Source organism: Anas acuta, chromosome 3 (assembly GCF_963932015.1).
Source record: "Anas acuta chromosome 3, bAnaAcu1.1, whole genome shotgun sequence".
NCBI lineage: Eukaryota > Metazoa > Chordata > Aves > Anseriformes > Anatidae > Anas > Anas acuta.
Window position 1 is genome coordinate 32,134,909 of NC_088981.1, and position 20,978 is coordinate 32,155,886.

The window sequence follows — 20,978 nt, forward strand, 5'->3', positions numbered from 1 at the left end:
TTTGCTTGAAATGCTGTAATGTGATTAAAATGACTTCTATCTCATTTGTGTAGACTGAATAGAAATCTTTCTCAGGCAAGTGACTTCAGTGCAAACTGTCACTTAACTGTCTCGTCTTCTGTTTCTGTCCATTCCCTTTTCTTGCCCCTTTCATACCAACTGAAAACAAAAGCATTCCGTTTTTCAGTTTGCAAAGGAAACTTGCCATTTGAGAACTAGGAGTCAGCTGATGAACTGACATCTGCTCTAGTCTGAACATAAACTGTGTGAATGCTTTCCTTAGGTTAAAAGGAAAAGAAGAATAGGTGATTGTCACCTGACCATCATCACTGAGAGACAGGTTTCCAGAACTACCTCAAGCCCATTAAGAAAAGAATTACTGTAGGGAACATCACAGGAAAACACCTAAAAGGAGGTCTTTGTTTACTGGACAAAGGGAAAAATGGTTCTAATATTGCTACTCTGATGCCACTCCAATAGGAAGCTATCTCTGGGGAAAGACGATAACACATCTTGAAATCACAGGAGGAATATCTGGTGCATTTGAGTATTGTAGGACGTTTAATAAATTTATTTACTTCTGTGATGACAAGTGGAATGGCTTTGGTTAATCAGTTTTTCTCCCTTAGATCAAGGGGAGGACATTACTAGAATGTATTTGGTAACGTTAACTGGACATGAACATTTCCAGTGAGAAGAAATCTAAATCTAAATATCTAAATATATCAGACCACATTGAGAAGACGTATCTGGCAAGCAAGAGGCAAGGCAGAATTTACCATGACTTGGTGAACAGTTGGGATTCAAAGACATATTGATATGTTTTTTTTGTTTTGTTTTGAGCAGACTTTTTTTTCCTTACATATATGAATAGCTGTTTTTCCTAATTCTGTGATTTTGTTCATAAACTTTTTAATGTTTCCTGAACATTCTCACTTTTCTTGTTCTTTCAGCCCAAAATGCTGCATGCAGCAATTTTGAAGATACTGGTTCTAGATGCTGAATCAGTCTATACCTTGACTTCTCATCCTATCTTGCTGCTTATAGCTAGGATAATCCTTGTGAATTCAAGACACAAACTTGCATCTCTTCAGGTAAGAAGCACGTGACCAATGATTATGACTGCCAGATGCTCATTAATTGGTTCTCTTGTTCTTTTTTTTTATACCTTATTAAGTCAATATAGCTTCTTCGATTTCTTTTTCTGCAGTTCTGAGGTTCTTTCTTTTAAGAAACAATTCAGACAAAGTGATTACAGTTAAACACAAGTATCATTTTCTTAAACTATTTTCTCACTGTCTTCTCCAGAAGAGAAGATCCCTTCATACTCTGTAAAAATTAGAAAAATGAATAGAAAGCAGCTTTTAAAAAGGCACATACTTTGTAGCATTTTTGAAGGAGGGAGGGGGGCAGGACTGACACGTTAAATGCCCTATAAAATAACGCATCGTACACTCACTGTGGCCTTTTTTGACAAGCTTTGGGATCTCATTAACTGCTACCATATGAATTCTAGATGCCAAGAAAGTCCTCTTTTGCTTTTTTTTTATTGTCTTCAACCTCTCCTGCAGGCATCCATGTGGAGATTGCCTTAATTCCCTGTTGTGTTTGTACATTAAAATCAGGGAGATATGAGTCTCTTCTTGAGAGGGTTTTTGACATTACTTCCTTTGTAGTTTAGTAGCAGGACTCTTTGGAACTGGGTAACTTCTAACAGCAGCATCTTCTCTATTGCATTCCAGTTGAACAGAATTTGGCTGGAGATCAAAATGCCACATGGTCCCTTTTTATGCTTGGCTGACAACATCCATTCCCAGCTGTGTCTTTGTGATGAATTAAACTGTGTGGGAGATGTTGGCTGTACTGCATTTCTGGAAGCCAAGCTCTTCCATCGTTTTCCCTGTTATTCACAGATGAATGCTGTTGAATTTCAACAATTGGGTCAGTCAGGGAGGGAGAAAATGTACCTGGTATAGAGAATTCCCTTGCTGCCTGCCCCCAGACTGACATAATTGGGGACTTCCTTCTACCAGTGGAGGTTCAATTGCTTGTGGCTACATCAAGTTTGGATGGTAATCTAATGGCAGTAACTGATAAAAAAAAAAAAAATACTTTTATCAGCAGGCCAGTGTAACAACTGAAGCTTAATTAATTCTTTCTCCTTTCCTCCGAATTCAAAGGAAAGTTTCTTAAAAACTTTTTTTTTTAAGTTTAGTGCAAATTAATTTAGAGTAGGATTATACACCCTGAAATCTATTATCTAAAGCGTTAATAAAGGCCTGTTACATTTAAAAAGTGTTAGTCTATAGCATATTAAATGTTTGACAGTAATCAAAAAGTATTTTTAACTTGGATTCCAAAAAATAGCATTGTTAATTAAATATTATGCAGAGCTCAGGTGGCTTACCTGGAACTTTATAAATGCATTCTGTGATTCTAAGATTTTTGAGTGGCAGGCATCAGGCCTCAGGAAATTGTATCATTGAGCTGGGTACTCTGTTGCATGGGAAATAAGTACTTCATTATATAAATCTAAACTGAAGTCATTTGAAACTTACTTAAATTGCCTTTAGGTTTCAAAGTAAGTGATGAAATACTGGGATTTGACCTTTTTCGCAAAGTCTGTTGATTGTGTGCTTTTATTCTATTCGGCTTGATATCAGAAATCATCTTTCATTGCATTTTGAAATATATACTATTATTCTTTTTGATGGTTCCTTTCTAGGGACATTACAGTCAACTACATGTGATGGGTTTAGATTATTTTACTTGAAATCTGTTCAGCCTTTAGGTCTGATGGATGTAAGCATACTTCTATAAAAAGTTCAGAAGATAGGTGCCTTTGAACAGCACTTTTACATCTGTTTTGACAAAAATGATTGGAGTGCTAACAGTAGCAGAATAGCTAGTAATCATTAGAGCCTACGTAGAGGTATGCCCTACGTTCGCAGAAGATTATTTTAAGAATAACAGTCTATTCTCAAAATTATACTTGAGCTTTTCCATGCATTGCCATCTGTTGCAAATAGACAGGGATGAGATATGCTGGGGAGCTTATGTTTTGTGTACACAGCTTTCTAAAATGAGTTATCTCCTAAGCTGTGGTCCAGCGCTGCTGTAGAATGATTGCTTAGATCACTGAAGTATTTGTCTTTCTCAGATTCCGCATACAAACATTAATAATTTTAATTGTGATTGTAAGGCGTTCTCATGAGCACTTCTGTCTCAGTCTCCTTTCTACCCTAACACAAAGACATATGAAAAGATTTGATTGAACAGGAAAACTTGCATGCAAGGGCAACACCGGATGGCCAGAGATACTGTGCTGGATGGCTTCCACATGAAAAGTGACTAAGTAGTCTAGGAGTCTTCAGACTGGAAAGATTACTGAAGAGTGAAATCATGGCTGTTTATTAAAATCATGAATATGACATGAAAGAAGAAAAGTAGGGAACAGCTTTTTATTTATTTATTGTCTTTTTCTGTTACAAGAATTCGGAGTTATGAAAACAAAGTAGCAAGTGGCTGGTCCAAAATAAGTACACACAGGTATTTCTTTTATCGCCTGGTCACAAAGCTTCTTACCAGATTGTGGTCATAAACATTTGCTGGGTTCAGAGAACAGGCAGAGAAATTAACAGAAACAAAGCCCATCAAACTGTTAGAGCATTGTAGAGCTGCTTGAATATCTTCATCTTTATGCTAGGTCACTGCCCACTTTTTACATAAACCAGCTATTTTAGTAGGTTTTGTTTTTTTCCAGAAATGACCATCTAGTAGATTAGTAAGTCTATATTTTAAAGCCACTCTTTCATGAAAAGAAAAAAAAAATCTGTATTTGTTGTTCACTTGAACTATCTGTATTTTCTTTCAGACATTACCTTGGTGGACACTAAGATGTGTGAATATTCATCAGCAGTTGTTAGAGGAGAGATCACCTGAGCTATTTACTGTTGCCCAGACCTGTATAAAACAAAGTATGTTTCTAATTATGTGCTTTGCTGGCCCACAGCATCAATTTTCAAATATCTTTGTGGGATGGGAGTTTTTGTGTAACTGTTGAGAGTGGAGAAGGACAAGAATTGACTTAAAAGTGACATGGATTTCTATGGCATGTGCTGTTCTTGAGAATGTAGGATGAAGATGAGAATGTGATTGCAGGCAAAGGTTTTCTATTGAGTTCCTATGCAGATTCAAGATTTGAGTTGGATATTTACTTCAAGAGCAATATTCCGACTTAGCTTTACTGTAAAGTATAAAAGAATATTAAACTTTTGCTTTTTCTTACTCTAATAACGGTTCTGAGATGTAAAACTTTTTTCAGCTTTTTTTAATGGACATATCTTTTATCCACTTGAGTGTTTATAAATGTGTGGAGGTTTGCTTTAAGCATAACAGACTTCCTCTGCTGGTATTTTAAATATAACTTAAAAATTCTCCCAGACTGTATCCTGATATCTTTTCTTTTTCTTGGTTTGCAGTGGCAGAAGCAGAAGCTTTCTTCACAGGTGGTGAAGGCTGTCACTTAGCAGTTCAGTTCAATCTTGAGTGTGCCTATACATTTTTGTATTACTATGAGTACAAAAAAGCTAAACAATGCTTCAATACAGCCAAAGACATAACAAAACTGCAGATTAATCTGACAGGTAAGTTTGCTTGTACAGTCTGTGAAACTTGATTGGTTGGACCAAACTACCTTGTTTTTTCTTTTTTTAATGTGTCCAAATAAAGAAATATATTTTGGAAATTCTTGACTTCTTACGGGTTTGTCTTAAGAATTAGCATAGCTTGGAAGAAGGAAGAGAAACGTACCATCCAGTTACAATGTCATCCTTAATATGAGTGTCTGAGCAGCTGTAGTATTACAATCCTTCCATGTTGTATTTCATCAGTCTATCAAATTCTAGATCTAGTTGTCTCTGTTATGGGACTCCTAAAATTAGTTGGTGTGGTAGCGAATACATCTTCGGGGTTGGGTTTGCTATACACTTATAAAGAAGTCTGCATGTTTATATGATGCAGTCTTTAACCTTTCATGCCGCTAGTCTAGGTCTGTTCCATGTCAGTTGCATTTAAAAGTCACTTTTGGAGCTGTTGTCGCCACAGAAAATAAATAGAAAAGAAAATAGAAATATCAAGGATTCAATCAGTATAGAGATCTTAAAATTATCCTTTCAGAGTTTATTCTTTGGAGTCCTGAAGATCAGATTGCTGCGCTTATAACTTTGTTTAAAATTCCATGTATAGATGTAGAAAGATTTGGCCTATCTGGCTCAGCTGAGTAAACAGAACGACACAAAATGCACAGTTAACTTGTGTGGGAGCTTTAGGTTTTGTCTGGGAAGAAATGGAAAAAAAAGTAGAAAGGATCAAGGAAGTGAAACTTGCAGCCCCCTTATCAATTACACCACTGTATGTAAAAAAGCAAGCTGTTCCTTTGTATTTAAATTGGAGCTAAACCTACTCCTGCTTATGTCCTTAACCAATTTAATATTTTAATTAAAAATAAGTTGGAATTGTTGTAGAACTCCATGCTCATTTACTCCAAGGTTTTAAAGATTAACTGAAAAATCTGTGAAGAAAATCTTGTGGTGTAATACTTTGCATAACTGTGATTGAATTGATTATATTTGATGGTATCTGTCTAAAACACAGGAAAAAAGGTGTGATCGATTGAAATATAATTAATTTAAATATGGAAATTAGTCCTTTATGTGACATACCGTATGTGTGACGTTTGCTGCAAGCTTGATAATATAAGGCGGTTTTGTGTAAAATTAACCCAATTTTTATTGCTTTTATTAAAAAGATCAGTGCCTGTGATGATGTTCAGGCTATAAAAATTTAATAAACTAAGAACAGGTAAAATCGAAGTGCCAGATGGCTATGCAGCTGATATTCCTCAAGTTGCTTGAGGAGTATGTGCTTTTCTTTAAAAGAGATTATTCATCTAAAAGCCAATTACCTCCATAAATCTAACCTAGGGAAAAGCTGGGCTTTGGAGGGGGAGGTGGTGGCTGATTTGGGGGGTGACTGGGTGCTATGGAATTACTTGCATTTTTGATGACTATACCAAGAGGTTACTCTAGTCCTAGAGAGACATTACACTGATAGTCTTAGAATGTTGCTGTGAAACTCCTAAAAGTTCTGTGCCTTATCTCCATAAATGTATGAGAATAGTTATGAAGGATGTTGAACCTGAAGGCAGATGAAATGAACTGAACATGTGGGAATTGTTGGCATTCAAGACAAATTCATTTGACATGCATATTTTGAGTAAATGGAAGGAATGTTACAATATCAAAAATGACTTTGCTTTGCTGTAAAAATTCAGCCTCTATCAAAGATGTTTTTAGGGCTTTGGGAAGGAATTTCCATTTTAGGAAAAGGTTTTGAGAGTTTTTCATTCTTCTGGGATTGTAATCCTTACTGACTGAAGATTTTATTACAGCATGGGAACTTATGCTGCTCTTCTAAAGAACTTAGAACCAGTATTTTTCCCAAGTTTTTTTTTTTGAAATGTGTGAATAAATCATAGTTGTTTGTGGCTTGCGTATTTTTTTGGCCCCAGTAATCAAGGTCTTTCCTGTATTCATCATTTGTTGAAGAGTATCCTTATATCCCTCACAGCCAGTCACAATCACCAATAACTACAAAACATTTGTCATTAAAAGACTGTAGTCTGCCTTGCTTATAAATTTACTAAAATGAGGGGTGGTAATCCAAGTAAATTTAAAATTATCAGATATGAAGAATTAATAATACTAAATCCTGAAATCCACATATTACCCATTTACTGTTTTCATGCCCAGTAATGCATCCCTGGGAACTCTTAATAGAGGACAGAAAGTAAAATCTCTGATGTGTAGAATCCCTATTTCTTTGTGATTCTGTCTAGTGGTATAAAGCAAGCAAAATTTTCCCCCAACTTAAATACGTAATAATCATTTTAATCTGGAAAATGCGTGTGTTCCCTGTAATACAAAGGAATTATTTGCTTAAAAAAAAAAAAAAGGTGAGGAGCTATCTCAGAGTGTGAAGGCATCACAGCTTGTACTTGGTAGTGAGTAAAATTTAAAATTTATCAGTAACAAACATAGCTTTGTGAGTGCTTCTTTTAATCTGTTTAAGCAATAAAGCGTAATAGGAAGTGAATTACGGCATAATGGCTTACAAGCATTATTAAAATTGAGAATTGAGTGGTACTGTGTAAAATTAGTATGAATCATTGCCTGGTCTCTCTTCCTGCCCTGAGCCCCCCCCCCAATGTGATTGTAAGCTGCTATTTTTAGAACCATTTTCATTCCTTCATAAACTCTTAACATGGGACTTTCCTATTAAAAGGGGTGACTGGCAGAAAAGGAGTAATCAGTTTAATTACTCATTTCCCTAATGCTCCTCTCCTTCCATCTCCTTCCACCTCCTGGAAGAAAAAGGAGCGAGTGCTCTTACAGCATATGTGCCAGACGATTCTTACTGACAGTGGCCTCATCCCTTGGCATTTGCCCACTGAACACAGGAGCAGTCAATCATCTTTATGTCCAAGTTCTAATGTACTGCACGTTTTCAAAACAAAAATTAAATTAAAAACTTCTTGTATCAGTTGGCTCTGCAAAAAGAACAGTGGATCAGTATTCATATCTCCTTTTCCTTGTATTTGATTTCACATTTCACATTATCTGAGCATTGTATTATAGTAAAAAAGCAAACCTCCAAATTTGGTAGTTTTCATCTCTATTTTGGGAGTGGATAGGTCTCTTGTTATTTTTAAGTTACTCTTCTGAAATTGTTCTGACTTCCCTGATTGCAGTGTGGAATGGGGTTGCTAATAGAAGTACAGAGAATTGTTTCTTTTCAATTTGGTGTCAGTTGCTATCCTAAAACTTATTAAAAGTTGTCTGAGTATCTCATAAAGAACTGAAGGAACAAATGTTAAGATGACTTTCACATAGTACATTTGAAATATTTTGAATATAATATAATATAATATATAATTGAATATAATATAATATAAATATTTTGAATATTTCAAATGTGTCTGTAAACTATAATTTTAAAAACATATCCATTAAAACAAGTTATATGAACTTCAGTAACAGCAAGCAAAGGTGTTTTCTTGAGAAGAACTTATTTGTAAACTATCTAGGTAGTGCAATAAAATGTAAAGGAAAAGATGCAAAACTGAAGAAAATTTCAAAATTTGTATTTCCTCACAATTTTTGTTCTGTCACCCCACATTTGGTTTGGGCATCGAACTCATGTCCTTAACAAGCGATGTAGCCCTAGGTAAAAAGTGAATGGGCTTTGGAAAGTACCATCCATAGTGATTATATTTTCCAAACCTCCTACCAATCCACAGAAGCAAAGAGACACTGAACTGTTTTCATTTGGAAATTTTGTTGCTTTATAAGACATTAGGAGATTTTTATTTACCTAAACATTTCCATGTTGTCAGTGGGGAAATTGACAAATCGTTTGCAGTATATTGCTCGTATTTTGCTGTAAGGAACTGAGGAAATTTGGCTGTTATGAGTTTTCAAGAGGCAATATTGTGGGTTATGGGAAACTTACCTAAGATGGGCTTTGCAAGACCTATCTAGTTGTGTTTATATATTTTTAATATGTTTTTCTTTGTACATTGTAGTAAGCAATGAGAATACACCTAGTTCATTGTAGGCAGATCAGTTAAACACCACTGATTTGCAGGTTAACTCAGTGTTTTTCTTTTTATTTTGCATTTTTTTGTGAGCAAGTTTCTAATATACAATGGGATTACGTTTTTTTAGTGGTCACTAATATAAACTTGTGTTACTTTGCTGTAGGTGCTTTGGGGAAGAGAACACGATTTCAGGAAAAATATGTAGCACAGCTGATAGTGGATGTCCAAAGAACAGATGAATTCCTCCTTCCTCATAGTGAACTAAGTCCAGCACCTACTCCTCTAGAAAACTTAACAATGGTATGTATTTGAGAGAAGATGTTTTTTAATTTCTTAAAATCTACTTGGGATTTTTAATTAATTGAAATACTTTTAAGCTTTTCTTTGGTGTTTGCATGCAGAAAGTGTGTGGTACCTAGATGACACTTAAGCAAAAGAAGTCAACAATAACTTTCCGCTTCCAAACTCTAATCTACTATGTCTACTAATTCTGAAAAATAGAAATGTGGCACTAGGAATGATTTTAGTGTTTCTATTATCTAATCTTGTAATCTTTAAGGAGGGAGTTGAATTTTATGCAGATCTGAGTAACAGTTAAACAACTCCATCGTAAGCTACTCAGACTATTAAGAAGTTAGTCTTTCTGTTATCACAGTCTACTATTTAAAAAATAAATAAATACCTTTTATTTGTGTGTTTTGTACATGAGAAATTCAAAAACACGGTATTGGTAGAACCATGTCCTTCTTTGAGGAAAAACAGAGGTATTTCAAGTTCAAACATGTTATTAACCTTGAGTGGGTGTCCTGTCACAGGTATTAAACCAGACTTGGTGAAGTAGACTGCTAAATCCATTTTTTTTTTTCCGTTTTCTATCGTGGCTTTATTGATAACTAAGTATTAAAATACAACTTCTTAATGTCATTTGTCAACTAAATGTTTTTTTTTGTTTTTTAACAATGGATTCTAGTTTTTCTTTTGCAAGGTCTGGTCTCAAATTTGTCATCTCTGGGTGTATCTTGAAGCTCTTTTAGGCAAAATTGGAGTTAATGCTGTTTTCCATTTGCCAAAAGCTACTGGCAACAGTGTTGATTGTCCAAGTTTAGGCCCGATTGTCGATGCATCTTGTAGACTTTAGAAGACTACTCATGAAAGTTGTATGGAGGATAAGTCTTGAGAGTTGTTGAGAATCTTCACAAATGATGCATGTGGAAAGCTAGAAGGCCTGTGATCTTGTAGAAAAGTAGTTATAGGGAAATTTGATTCCCATTTTCAGTGTGGCTATGTAACATCTACCATTTGCAGATAAAGTAAAATATTCTCTTTCTATGAAAATAGGATGAGAGGAAAACTTCTGAAGAGATTTATAAAAGCTGTGAGTTTGTGTAAAGGCCAAGCTGAGGCTGGTCAAAATTTCTGATTTTCATCTCCATTCATGGAGTGCTTAGTTCTAAATTTCTTCCCTTGTTATTTGTTCAGGAAGATGACTGAACAAGTTATTTTGCAATTAAATAGTCAGTAATTGTACTCCATTAAAAATAAAACCATTATAGCAATGTGACCAGTTATTAGACTGTTAGCTGGGTTGATGGTGGGCCAAGAGCTACCTATTTTCCTCTGGTGCTGAGCAGATACAATATCTCAGATTGTACTAAAAAGAAAACTATGTGCATTGCATTGAAGTTTGTAAATTCTAAGCTTTGCTCACAGGTCAACTTTCTCCAGAATCATTAAATGATCCACCAGTGCGCACTTGGTTAAACTGACAGTATTCCTTAGAAAGGAAAACCTCAGGCTTGAAGTGATACATAAGGACTTTTGATACAAAATGGTGTGCTTAAAAAACAAAACAAAACAAAAAAAAAAGGAAAGAAAAAAGCCCCAACGCCAAAAGCATTTGATTAGTTGTAATCTTATCATTTTCTGATGTTTGCATTACCTTTTTCAAACGATATTTTTTCACATTGCGAAGGCATAAATTTCTTTGAAACTGTGTCTAGTTTAAAATGTATGTTTTTCCTCCAACAGAACTGTGATTTAAACGATGACACAGTGCTTAATGAGATAAAATTAGCAGACGCTGATCAGTACCAGATACCTGATTTGTGTGCAGAAGAGCTGGCTGTAATCCTTGGAATTTGGTATGTTACTACTTAATTTCATAAAAAACAAACAAAACTCATACTATTCTTGCAGTAAGGAAATAATAAAGTAGTGGTTGATGGGAGTTTCTTTTCCTTACTTATGTGATCTGGCTTAAAAAAAAAATATCACATTATACTTGAATTAAAATTTCAGTTTCCTCAAGGTGAACATTAATGTCCAGAACAGATTTTCAGAAATGTTTCATTAATGGCTGTATCATTTTTTTTTTTATCCTTGAGAAAGCATCTTTTTCATTGTGTCTCAGTTTAATCATCTTTTAAATGTCAAGTGACAATTAGACATATTGCGATCATACTTTGGCAAATTTTCAAAATATATGTCAGTCTGCATTGGTCAGCTTCTTAGGACAATCATCTGTATCTTTCAAGGAAAACTCTTCCCCTCTATTCATTGCAGTGGGAATACTTCAGGCTATTTCTCCCCTTCTTGTGTAAAGTGAAGTGAGTCATTAGTAGAGAGAAAGTTGTTTCCTTTTGTACGCCCATTTCTGACTACAGCTTTTTTGAAGGCCCAGACACTTGCTTGGTTTGACACTTGCTATAGTTTAAGTTAAATGTGAAGTTGCATGTCTCTGGTTTCAGCCTACCCACTAGTCGGAAATCCACGAGTAGAGCATGTAGCATGACTTTATATTTTCTTAATTTCCAAAGACTTGAACTTGCTTTCTTTTCAAGGCCACATCTAGATGCAATTCAGGGACAAAGGAGAGGAGTGAACAGTGGGATGATAAATATCCTTGATCCCCATCTTTTATAGCCTTTAACTCTGATCCCTGTCTCTTGTCCTCCACTTCATGCAAGACATTTTCATGTACACCTCATTTTCTAACACAGTATTATCTTTTATTCAGACCAGAGTATCCTTCCACCCTCCAGAATGAAAATTTTATTCTGTATTGGTCTTCTTGTTAAAGGGTAGAATTTGACCCTGGCTGGCAGCACAGTAGATTTCTTGACCACAGCATGTTACTTTGTAATCACCCCTATCATGCTGTAAATAGTAGCTAGAAACTATCTTGACTGCTGGTTGTGTGTGTATGTTTTAAGCCAAGTGGCACGTAATTTAGGTAGGACTCAAAGCAAAAACCTTGTTTAAGAAAGAAGAACAGCCTCCAGTTTTTTTTCAGTGTTGCTTTTCTGTATATATGGTAATTGCCACTGAGTGGTATTCAGTGGTTGGGATAATATTAAATGTCTGAAGCTATTTCAGTCATAGATAGGGTCTAGATTTGATAGCCAGCCATGCTCCGGAAATGTTAGAACACATTTATTCCTACATTTATCTGTATTTGTGCAGTGAATCTGAAGGAAGCATAAACAACAGAGATTAAAGGCCTGAATCCTATACGGCTAAAGTTAGGTAAGATGGATCGTGTACTTCATGATATATCAGATTCCAGTCTTCCTTGCACTTTATAGTGAGATCATGCTTTGTAGGTTGTATCAGAAGTGCAAGGCAAGAGCAGGTAAACAACTGCTTTTATCTGTTTTGATAAGAGAGCTTTCACTCTTCCAAGTTGTTGAGTTGGAAGAGATTATGTAAAAGTAACTGTGGAAGGCCGGGGCTTACACACATTGTTCTATGAAAGTAAAAGATGTAAAATAAAATCTTGGACAGCATTTATTGGTGGCAAAGGCTTTTCTGTTATATTGTTTTTGGCAGTCTGACCCATCTTCACAGACGTATCATCTAAGTGCAAATTTTTATTTTTTATTTTTTATTTTTGAATAAACCTATTACAGGTGCCAGACAGTATAATGATCTCACCATGGTTATTTTATGGCTGTTTAAAATCATTGCCACAAAGTATATTGCTGTGCACCAGTACACACAGCTGTGTGAAGAGATTTCGCTTGGGAAATGAACTTCCTGTCTTGCTCTTCGGAATACTCAGATTAAAAAGTCAATTGAGAATCTTTTGTAAAACTTTGAAAATGCCTGTAAAGTGATAAATTTGTTGGGTTTGGATCTTTTTCATTAACAAAGTTAACACAGCTGGGGAAACTGCATAGAAATACAGCAAATAATCATAAAAATACATGTGTAAATTCTTGACCTATCTGTTCTTCACCTGTCTCACACTAATTAACTATAGTTTAAGTAGATACTGAAGAAATCTGAATTTGCATTGTCTGTGTACTTGCAAAGAGGTAATGCATCAGGAAACATAAACAAGCCAAAACTCAGCAGTTGTCACTATCCATCTAACTCAGTACTGTCTTCAAGAGTGGCTTTAAGAAGATGCTTAAGGGTGGGTAAGTGTTGTTGCCTCTAAATGGTGATTTTGTGAGCCTAATCTGGCTTGTTTGCATAGCAGCCCTCAGTGGATCTCTTAAATGCTCATAATCTTACTTTGAGTCCCTGCAAATTTTTTTACATCTGAAACATCCTTTGGCAAAGGCCTCTGTCTACATATTTCATGTCAACTGCTCAAAAAAATAAACCCGACAACCCTTCCAGTTTTGTTTCTCAATAACTTCTTTTACCGACTTACCTCTTCTTGGGAGAGACCATGATGTCAAGAGTTGGACTTGATGATCCTTAAGGGTCCCTTCCAACTCAGGATATTCTATGATTCTATGATCTGTCAGTCCCTAGCCACCCTCTGTTTTGCTAACAGGTTTGAGAACCTATGCGATGTACCTCCTTGGTGCTAATCCTAGCCTAATCAGTCAGTCATTTTGCGGAAGTTATGTTTTTGTCTATAAGACTTAAAACATCATAATTTGCTGTCATGAAATAACGATTGTTCTTGATGTCTGTTCCTGAACCTTTTCCAGTACTGAATTACTGCTTCTGAAATGAAAGCTCCAAAATAGAACATACTATTCTTGGGTGGACAAAGGCTTTACACCATATTTTATGTGGGTTTGTTATTGATAGTGTACTTCATGTAATATATCATACTGAATTCTCTATTCCTTTCTTCATTCCTTACATTTTCTATTTGCCTTTTTAACTGCTGTCTGGTACTGGACTAATGTTTACACGCAGCTGCAATGCTAAAGAGGTGCTGAACAGAAATTATCAGAGCCTATCAGTTTATGTGATGCTAGGACTGGTTTTCCCACTGTGCATCACTTGGCATTTTTATTTTACTACCTTTTTGCTCCATCCTGTAAGATCTTTTTGCAGCTCCTCACAGCCTATTCACATCTTTCCTTCATCAAAAAATGTCATATCATTTGTGAGTTTTCTCACCTCATACATTCTCCTGTTCCAATTTGTTTATGAATATTATAATACACATGACAGCACAGAGCTTATGCAAGATTCCACTGGTGATGTTATCTATTGATATGGCTGACCATTTGTGGTCATTAGTGACTTCTCTTCGTATTGTTATGAAGAGATACCTGATCACAGATCCTACAGCCAGCAGATCCTAAATCCCACTCTGATTTCAGATCCAGAAGTTGTCTGGAGTGAACTACTTAACCTGTCCTTGAAATCAAAACAAATACAGGTAGTATACAAGTGAAATATTTGGAAATTACATTGACAGGAGCTGTCAGAGTTGTTATAAATGCTCAAAGCTACATTTCTACTCTAGATACACATTAAGATTTAAAATACAGCTTTAAATTTGATTTGGTATGGTAAATCATTAGAACAATTTCATTTTTCTCCTGTGTCTTTCAAGGTTTGCTTTATTGTACTTTTGTATCTTAAAACATTGTACATGGATGTGGCAGAAATGGAAATTAGAGACCTCTTTTATCACTAGTTTTGAGCTGGAAGGTCTGCATCTATATGCTTAGAGCTGTGACAAAAATCTGAAATCTGTCCTAGAACAGGGAGAGGATTAATCCTTTCTTCTTGAATCAATGTATTTTTAGGCTATAGAAAAAGAAGTTCCAATTTTGTCGAAATGTAGCTGTACCTTGGCTTACCCATGTGATTCAAAAGCTGCAGTCATGTCATTTAACATTCTGGTTGCCTAGCTGCTGCAGTGCTCTTGTTACATTTGAAGTTTTCTTGCAGCTGTTTTTTTAACCTTTTCTTTTTCCTTTTTTGCCATTGAGAGGGAAACTTGCTGCTAATTTTCACCTGAAGTCATGTTTATATTAGTGACTAATGGTTAGTGATTTTAGTTGACTACCTTGTGTTCTAAGTTAAGCTGATTATTTCTGCTAGCAGCTGAGTTTATACAAGGACAGAAGTAACTAAAGCAGAACAATTCTGTATTACTTTGCTATTTCCATAAAGAAAATTCTGAAGGAAAGGAAAAATGGTATGTGACAGATTTGTTCCCTAGCAGTGTTGTCTAAAATATTCAAAATAAAAATCAATAACATATCTATCTTATGTGGGAGAAGGGGAAAAATGTGTTACTGTAATAGCTAACGTACAGGGGGTTGACAAGGTCTGCTATTCTAAGCCCTTTCTCATCGCTGTTCTACCAAAAGCACGATTTCTGTGAGGCCACACTCAGTTTGCTGAAGCTGCCAGATGTTATGACACATCAGCAGAAGGTACGTGAAGAGGGAGTGGAACCTCCGTCGTGGGAGGTCTGAAGTTGGTATGCATACATAGGTATGCAGAGCAGGAAGATGAGTTGGAAGATCTCTCAGGCTTCCTTCTGCTGTATAAACTGTTGTTTTTCAACTACTCTGGTCATTTTCTCCTCTACAGATGGAAAGATGAGCAAATCTTTCTCAAAAAAATCCTTACGAGTAATGCCCATTCTCTCTCACCTCCTAACCCACCCAATATGCTTTATTAGGTGCCTGTGTTGTTACTGGATAACTGTTTAGCTGATTGATCAGAGGGTTATTGCTATTACTTAGAAAAAGGGTAAAAAAAAAAAAGAAAAACCTTCAACCTTAAACGACTACAGTTAGATAATTTCAGTTTGGGTTTGAGCAACCTATTCTTTTGGCTCACGTTGCAGTGAGTAGTTATAGTAAGCCTGGTATCCTTCTAGATTCTCTATTATATACCTTATATAACGATTTTAAATGTCACTATTTTAATAAAATGGGAGAGTAGCTCCCATGTGCCATTTAGGTCCTTGGTAGCTCATTTAAAAAAAAAAAAAAAAAAAAGAAATTAGAAAATGGGGTGTGTGGTTCTGTTTACTTTGGTAGGCTTGTTTTGTCTCCCAGTTGAAATTTAGAGGAATTTAGAAGAAAACATCAAGAAAAGCACATCTGAACAATAGATCTCAAGCTGCAAAGGAAGAGGGGAACAAGGATTTTATCTTCTAATAGAAATAGGAAATTGAATCTCAGAGGGGAGTGTAATTATGCTTTTGCTGTGTCTCAGCATACCTGTATTTGGCTGCAGTCCTTTGAACAAATGCCATTTACTTTGTTGGAGTGGAATTTATTTCAGTCACATCCCTTAATTTCCTGAATGTTGCATCTGTACTCATTCCTAGGCTGCTCTAGTCTGATGAATATTAGTGGTTCCTAAAGAATGGCTGTTTCAGAAATGCTGAAGCAGCGATCTAGAGAGAACTTTCTTTTCTTATATATTTTCCTTGGTCTTCCACTTAATGGAGGTGGAATGTGCAAGAAACCTATGCCATCAGGAAGCAGTCTTGGCTCTGTGCTACACAAATGATTATTTTTGTTTCCATGGGCATGTAAAGGTAAAGAGACGAGTGCTTGAATGGCATCAATTATTTTCCTATCTTGAGAGCTTCGCTCTTTCTCTTAGAATTATTTTATTATGGCTTAATACTTCCTCATTTATTCTTTTTTTTAGGAGAAAAAACAAAACACATCAGGCACTCTGGCCTTTTTGCAGTTTATGTATAGTCTTTCGAAGTATACTCAAGTTTGAACACCTGGTAAACTCATTAGACAGTAATGGTAACTATATAATACGTATAAAAACTAACACTATAGTGAGAGTGAAGTTAGGATCAGGTGAAATGTTTTCTCCAAAGTAAAATATGTAAAAGGAACGTAATTTCTATCTGTGACCCATCATCACAATTAACAAACTTTTTGCAATTCTTTCTTATGAAATCAAGCCTGTTGTAGAGTTTAAGGAACAGTGATGATTTTAAGCATACATACGTAGCTATTATATATGTTTTGTGATAATCCTTGTTCTGTAGTATGATTTAAGATTTATTATCGCTTGATATCTGTTACTTTCACAAGGAACTCAAATTGTAACCTGGCTGATGTTTCTGCCAGTTGCAGGTACGTGTATCTCTTATGGTACATTTTTAAGTGTTGGAGGAATGCTGTCTAAGGAGACCATCCACCCATATAGAGTTGCAAACCCCATTTATTTTTCATCTAGACAGTAATGTTCAACTACAAACAAAGTAACTTTATATCTCATCTCTGTATTCTTCTGGTTTTTACCCCTTTGTGCACCACAAGTTAGTGGTAACGTCACTTAGTTGAGAGATGGACTCCTGTGGTTAATATTGCTTGAGTGACTAGAAAGAGGGTGTTTGAGATTACCCTCCAGCACTTTTTCAGCATTAATGTGTTTTTGCTTTGCAGAATCTGTGTTCAATTAGTCATAGAATTTTAACTGAAAACAGATCTCTGTAAAAAGAGGGAATGGATTTAAAACTGTTTAGGATGCATAAAATTTAACCCCATAAGCACGAATGCAATAAGACATTTCAGGTTAGAATGGGAAAGACACTATGAAATGTTTGTCCCATGAAAAGGTTCTCTTTTTCTGTGACTTCTCCTAGGCCTTGGCCACTTTCTGCACGTATGCAATACCATTTGTAATTGTAGCATTCTTCCAGAACATCCTTTAGATTTCTGCAAATTTGAGAAATTTATTCTACATAGTTGTATACTGAAAACTAAACAAGCATTATTTTATATACTTTTTTTTTCTTTACAGTATAGACTTCCAAAAGAACAATCCAATACACAAGTTAACTGAAGAGGAACTTCTGGCTTTTACTTCAGTAAGTAACCTATCTGGACTGTTTTTACTAAACATTTCAATTTTAATATTTAGTAAAGTACCAAGCAGTAATTTGCCCATCACATTAATCTTGAAACTGTAAAACAAATTGTTTTAATGTTCAGTTGTTTCATTATTTTTTTTTCTGATTTTAATAAACTAAGTTGAAGCTTTATCCCATTTTGAATCATCCTCATGTGGGATAAGCTTGACATCTAAAACTTAATCTCACCTGAAAGCACGTACTAAACATTCTTGATTAAGTTTTTATTAACTGTATGAACGACTGTAATGTTAAAGCATACATCTTTACAACAAGCTCTTCTATGGCACTGGTGTTCAAAGTGCTCTTCTTTTAACAGTGTTTTGTAAGGGGACTTCAAAAGAAACTGCAATTTTCTTCTATCAGATCTGTTCAGTTTAAGTATCAGGTGTTCCACATAGACATGTTTCTTCCCAGCCCAGTGGATAATTCGTCTTCTTGCTGCAGAACAAATCTGTAGCTTCCAAAGCAGCCTTCAAAATTCTAACTTCCCTATTTCTTCAAAGTATTTTTTTAACCAAGACAAAATACAGCTTGCCCCAGCCTCAGTGCCTTCTGTTTTTTTTGTTTGTTTGTTTTTGTTTTTGTTTTTCAACACTAGATTACTTGAGGGAAGAAGAGAAAAAGGAAAGTGATTACGCTGTCATTTGTACTTGCTTTGCAGCGTTAGGCTTCAGCTTCGGCGCAGTACAGAGTGTTTTACTCTCCTTCACAAGCTTGCAGCCTTATACTCATTTTTCATAGCAGTGCTATCTGGAAGAGTAAATTCTTGTTAGAATTTGCGGATAGGATCTCAACAAAAATCCTGCAGATTTCAAGTTAGATAAAATTGTATCGCTTGCACATATGTGAAAGGATTACAGACAGGAGGGTTAACCATGGTAATGTTTTTCTGGTCAAAAATGAAGTTCTGCCTGGAAAATCCTAATGTTTTTATTAGAATGAATGTGAAGTAGGTCGGTTTTAAAATCATGCTTGTTTAGGACCCCATGATACTGCAGTACACATAAGATCTGAATGGGGAAACTGAGTCAATCACTGTAAAACAATTTGTTATGTGTAATCTCTTTATTTTTTCTGCAATGACTATAGTGCTTTCTGACTATATCCTCATACTTGCTGAAATGTTTTGGTTTTGCAATACAGTTCTGTTTTGTTTTTTTAGAAAGGTAAGAATAGAGAGCAGGAAAATTAAGCCCATGTAGAACAGGTAGTAGGAACGAAGAAAACAGGTTAACCTAATATTGCAAATTTTTGAAAAAATTGTGAAACTTAAGGTATATTTTTTTCAAAAATAAGGTTAGTCAGATGTATGCATTTTCCAGATGTGTGTTATAATTTTGTTCTAACAAACCCGGCCAGTTTGTGTTTAAATAATATGTTTTTAATTGAGGGCCATCTGTGAAAACTCGGAATGTTACTTCTCACATTTTATTTCCTGTCAAACTCCCTAGGGTTTTTATATACTCCCTGCTTCGGTCTTCCTACTACCTCTTAGTCCACCCACTAATTCTTGGATGGAAAAGTGGTCCTGACATATCCGAATCTTGAATTAACTTCTTCACATATTTTATCCTTTTAATAGTAAGTGGAGTGGTATTGTGGTAACAGAACATCTTTAATGAGATTGCTCCTATTCTCATAATGTTACGTGTTCCAGAATAATGAAATTTATAGTGAGGTTTACTTGTTTTAACACTTGGATTTGCAAACATTTAAACGCTCTTTAGGTTTTACAGCAGAGGGGAAAAGTCATGGTAGCACATATACAAGGTAAGAAGGGTAATCAGCTTTACTCAGATCTTGTATTTGACATTGCTTGAGGCACCATATTACCTGATACCTGAGATATAAGAGATTTGTTGGGAGAATTTGCCAAAATAAGAAAATTAAACTGCATTTTTCTGCCATCTAGTGGCGGATTACTCAAAAATCACGAGAGATGATGAACTTGCTCCTTAAATACTTCCTGCAGTTGGGGAGTAGATCTCCAGAGATGTATAACTGAGAGATATGGTTAGGCTTTTTTATCACTTTGTACTCTGAGCAGGCAGAAAAAAAATAAAGAAAAAAAGAAAAACATCCAGAAGGTTCTATAGTAATTAATGAACAGGAATATAGATCTCTTTAATAGTGCAGAGTTTAGTGTACAGCAGTGACTTAAAGATATAGCTGGTAACCTAACATTTAGAGTAAATAATACGTTTCAATATTGGATTAATGTTCTTTTAAACTGTAATTAAAGTTTCCTATTTAATTGTCTGTAGTGACACAATTCAATCTTACTGTTACTCTCACGTTTGATCTGGATTTGTGCTCCCAAAAGACAAATAAGAAGTGCAAATTTTAACACTACAATGCCAAATCTTTCCTTGACACTGAAAACAGAAATCAGATACGAGCCTTTATAAGTTCTTTTTAATAAAGAAAGAACTGTAGCATTTACACTTCAGCCAGGAATTGTGGGCAGTAGAATTTCATGATGAAATCTGAGCTATTCTGTGTCTTAGCTCCATCCGAGCCATTGAGGCAAGCAAACAGATTGCTGTGCCCTGGCAGTGGGAATGTTGTATATGAATGTTAGCATGACCTTGATTCTTAGAGTCTCTGCCAGCTGAATATGGAAGTGGCACTGCAAAATTTATTGCTTGTACTTAAAGTATTTTTCTAAGCTTTAGTACTACCTAGTGATACAGACAATGAGCCCTATATCAGTGCTGCTCACGGTAATTTCTTTAGCATCATTTAAACTACTATGTGTGTGTGTGCGTGTGTGAGCAGGCATCTTCTCAGCCTACATGTGGATTCCTAAATCTGCAGGCTGGTTAGATGGTTGTCATGCATTCATCTGATATCTGCTGAAATTTATCTTTCCTGAAGAAAGGAGGGCATTTCAAGATATCCTAGCATTCTTGAGAAATTTTAAGGCACTTGTCACAGTTCAGTGGATCATCAAGAGACCCTCTTCCTTTGGATACTGCAAAACAAATGCATGTGACCTGCAGGTTCTTTCTAGCAGAGAGATTTAAGGTCCAGGTAGTATGAGAGGGAAAGGATGATATAAGCGAATTCCAGTAGATGATATGGTCCTGCCTCATACTAAGTGTAGTTTGGCAAGCAGGCATTCTGAACTCCCATTTATATCTATACAAGTTGAAAATGACTAGGTCCTTAAGCTATATATGTATTTTAAACCACATAGCATGTAATCTTAAA

The 20,978-nt window shown here is 35.5% G+C and overlaps 1 protein-coding gene across 2 annotated transcripts in view; it reads left to right on the forward strand.

Moving 5' to 3' along the window:
• Window positions 1-20,978, forward strand: part of TTC27 (tetratricopeptide repeat domain 27) — a 113,151-nt gene that overhangs the window by 14,287 nt on the left and 77,886 nt on the right. For both annotated transcript variants that reach the window (XM_068676467.1, XM_068676468.1), the window contains exons 4-9: window positions 954-1,094; window positions 3,875-3,977; window positions 4,482-4,646; window positions 8,823-8,959; window positions 10,688-10,800; window positions 17,654-17,720. In XM_068676467.1, coding sequence (XP_068532568.1) covers window positions 954-1,094; window positions 3,875-3,977; window positions 4,482-4,646; window positions 8,823-8,959; window positions 10,688-10,800; window positions 17,654-17,720 — 726 coding nt within the window. The remainder of the gene's footprint in view (window positions 1-953; window positions 1,095-3,874; window positions 3,978-4,481; window positions 4,647-8,822; window positions 8,960-10,687; window positions 10,801-17,653; window positions 17,721-20,978) is intronic.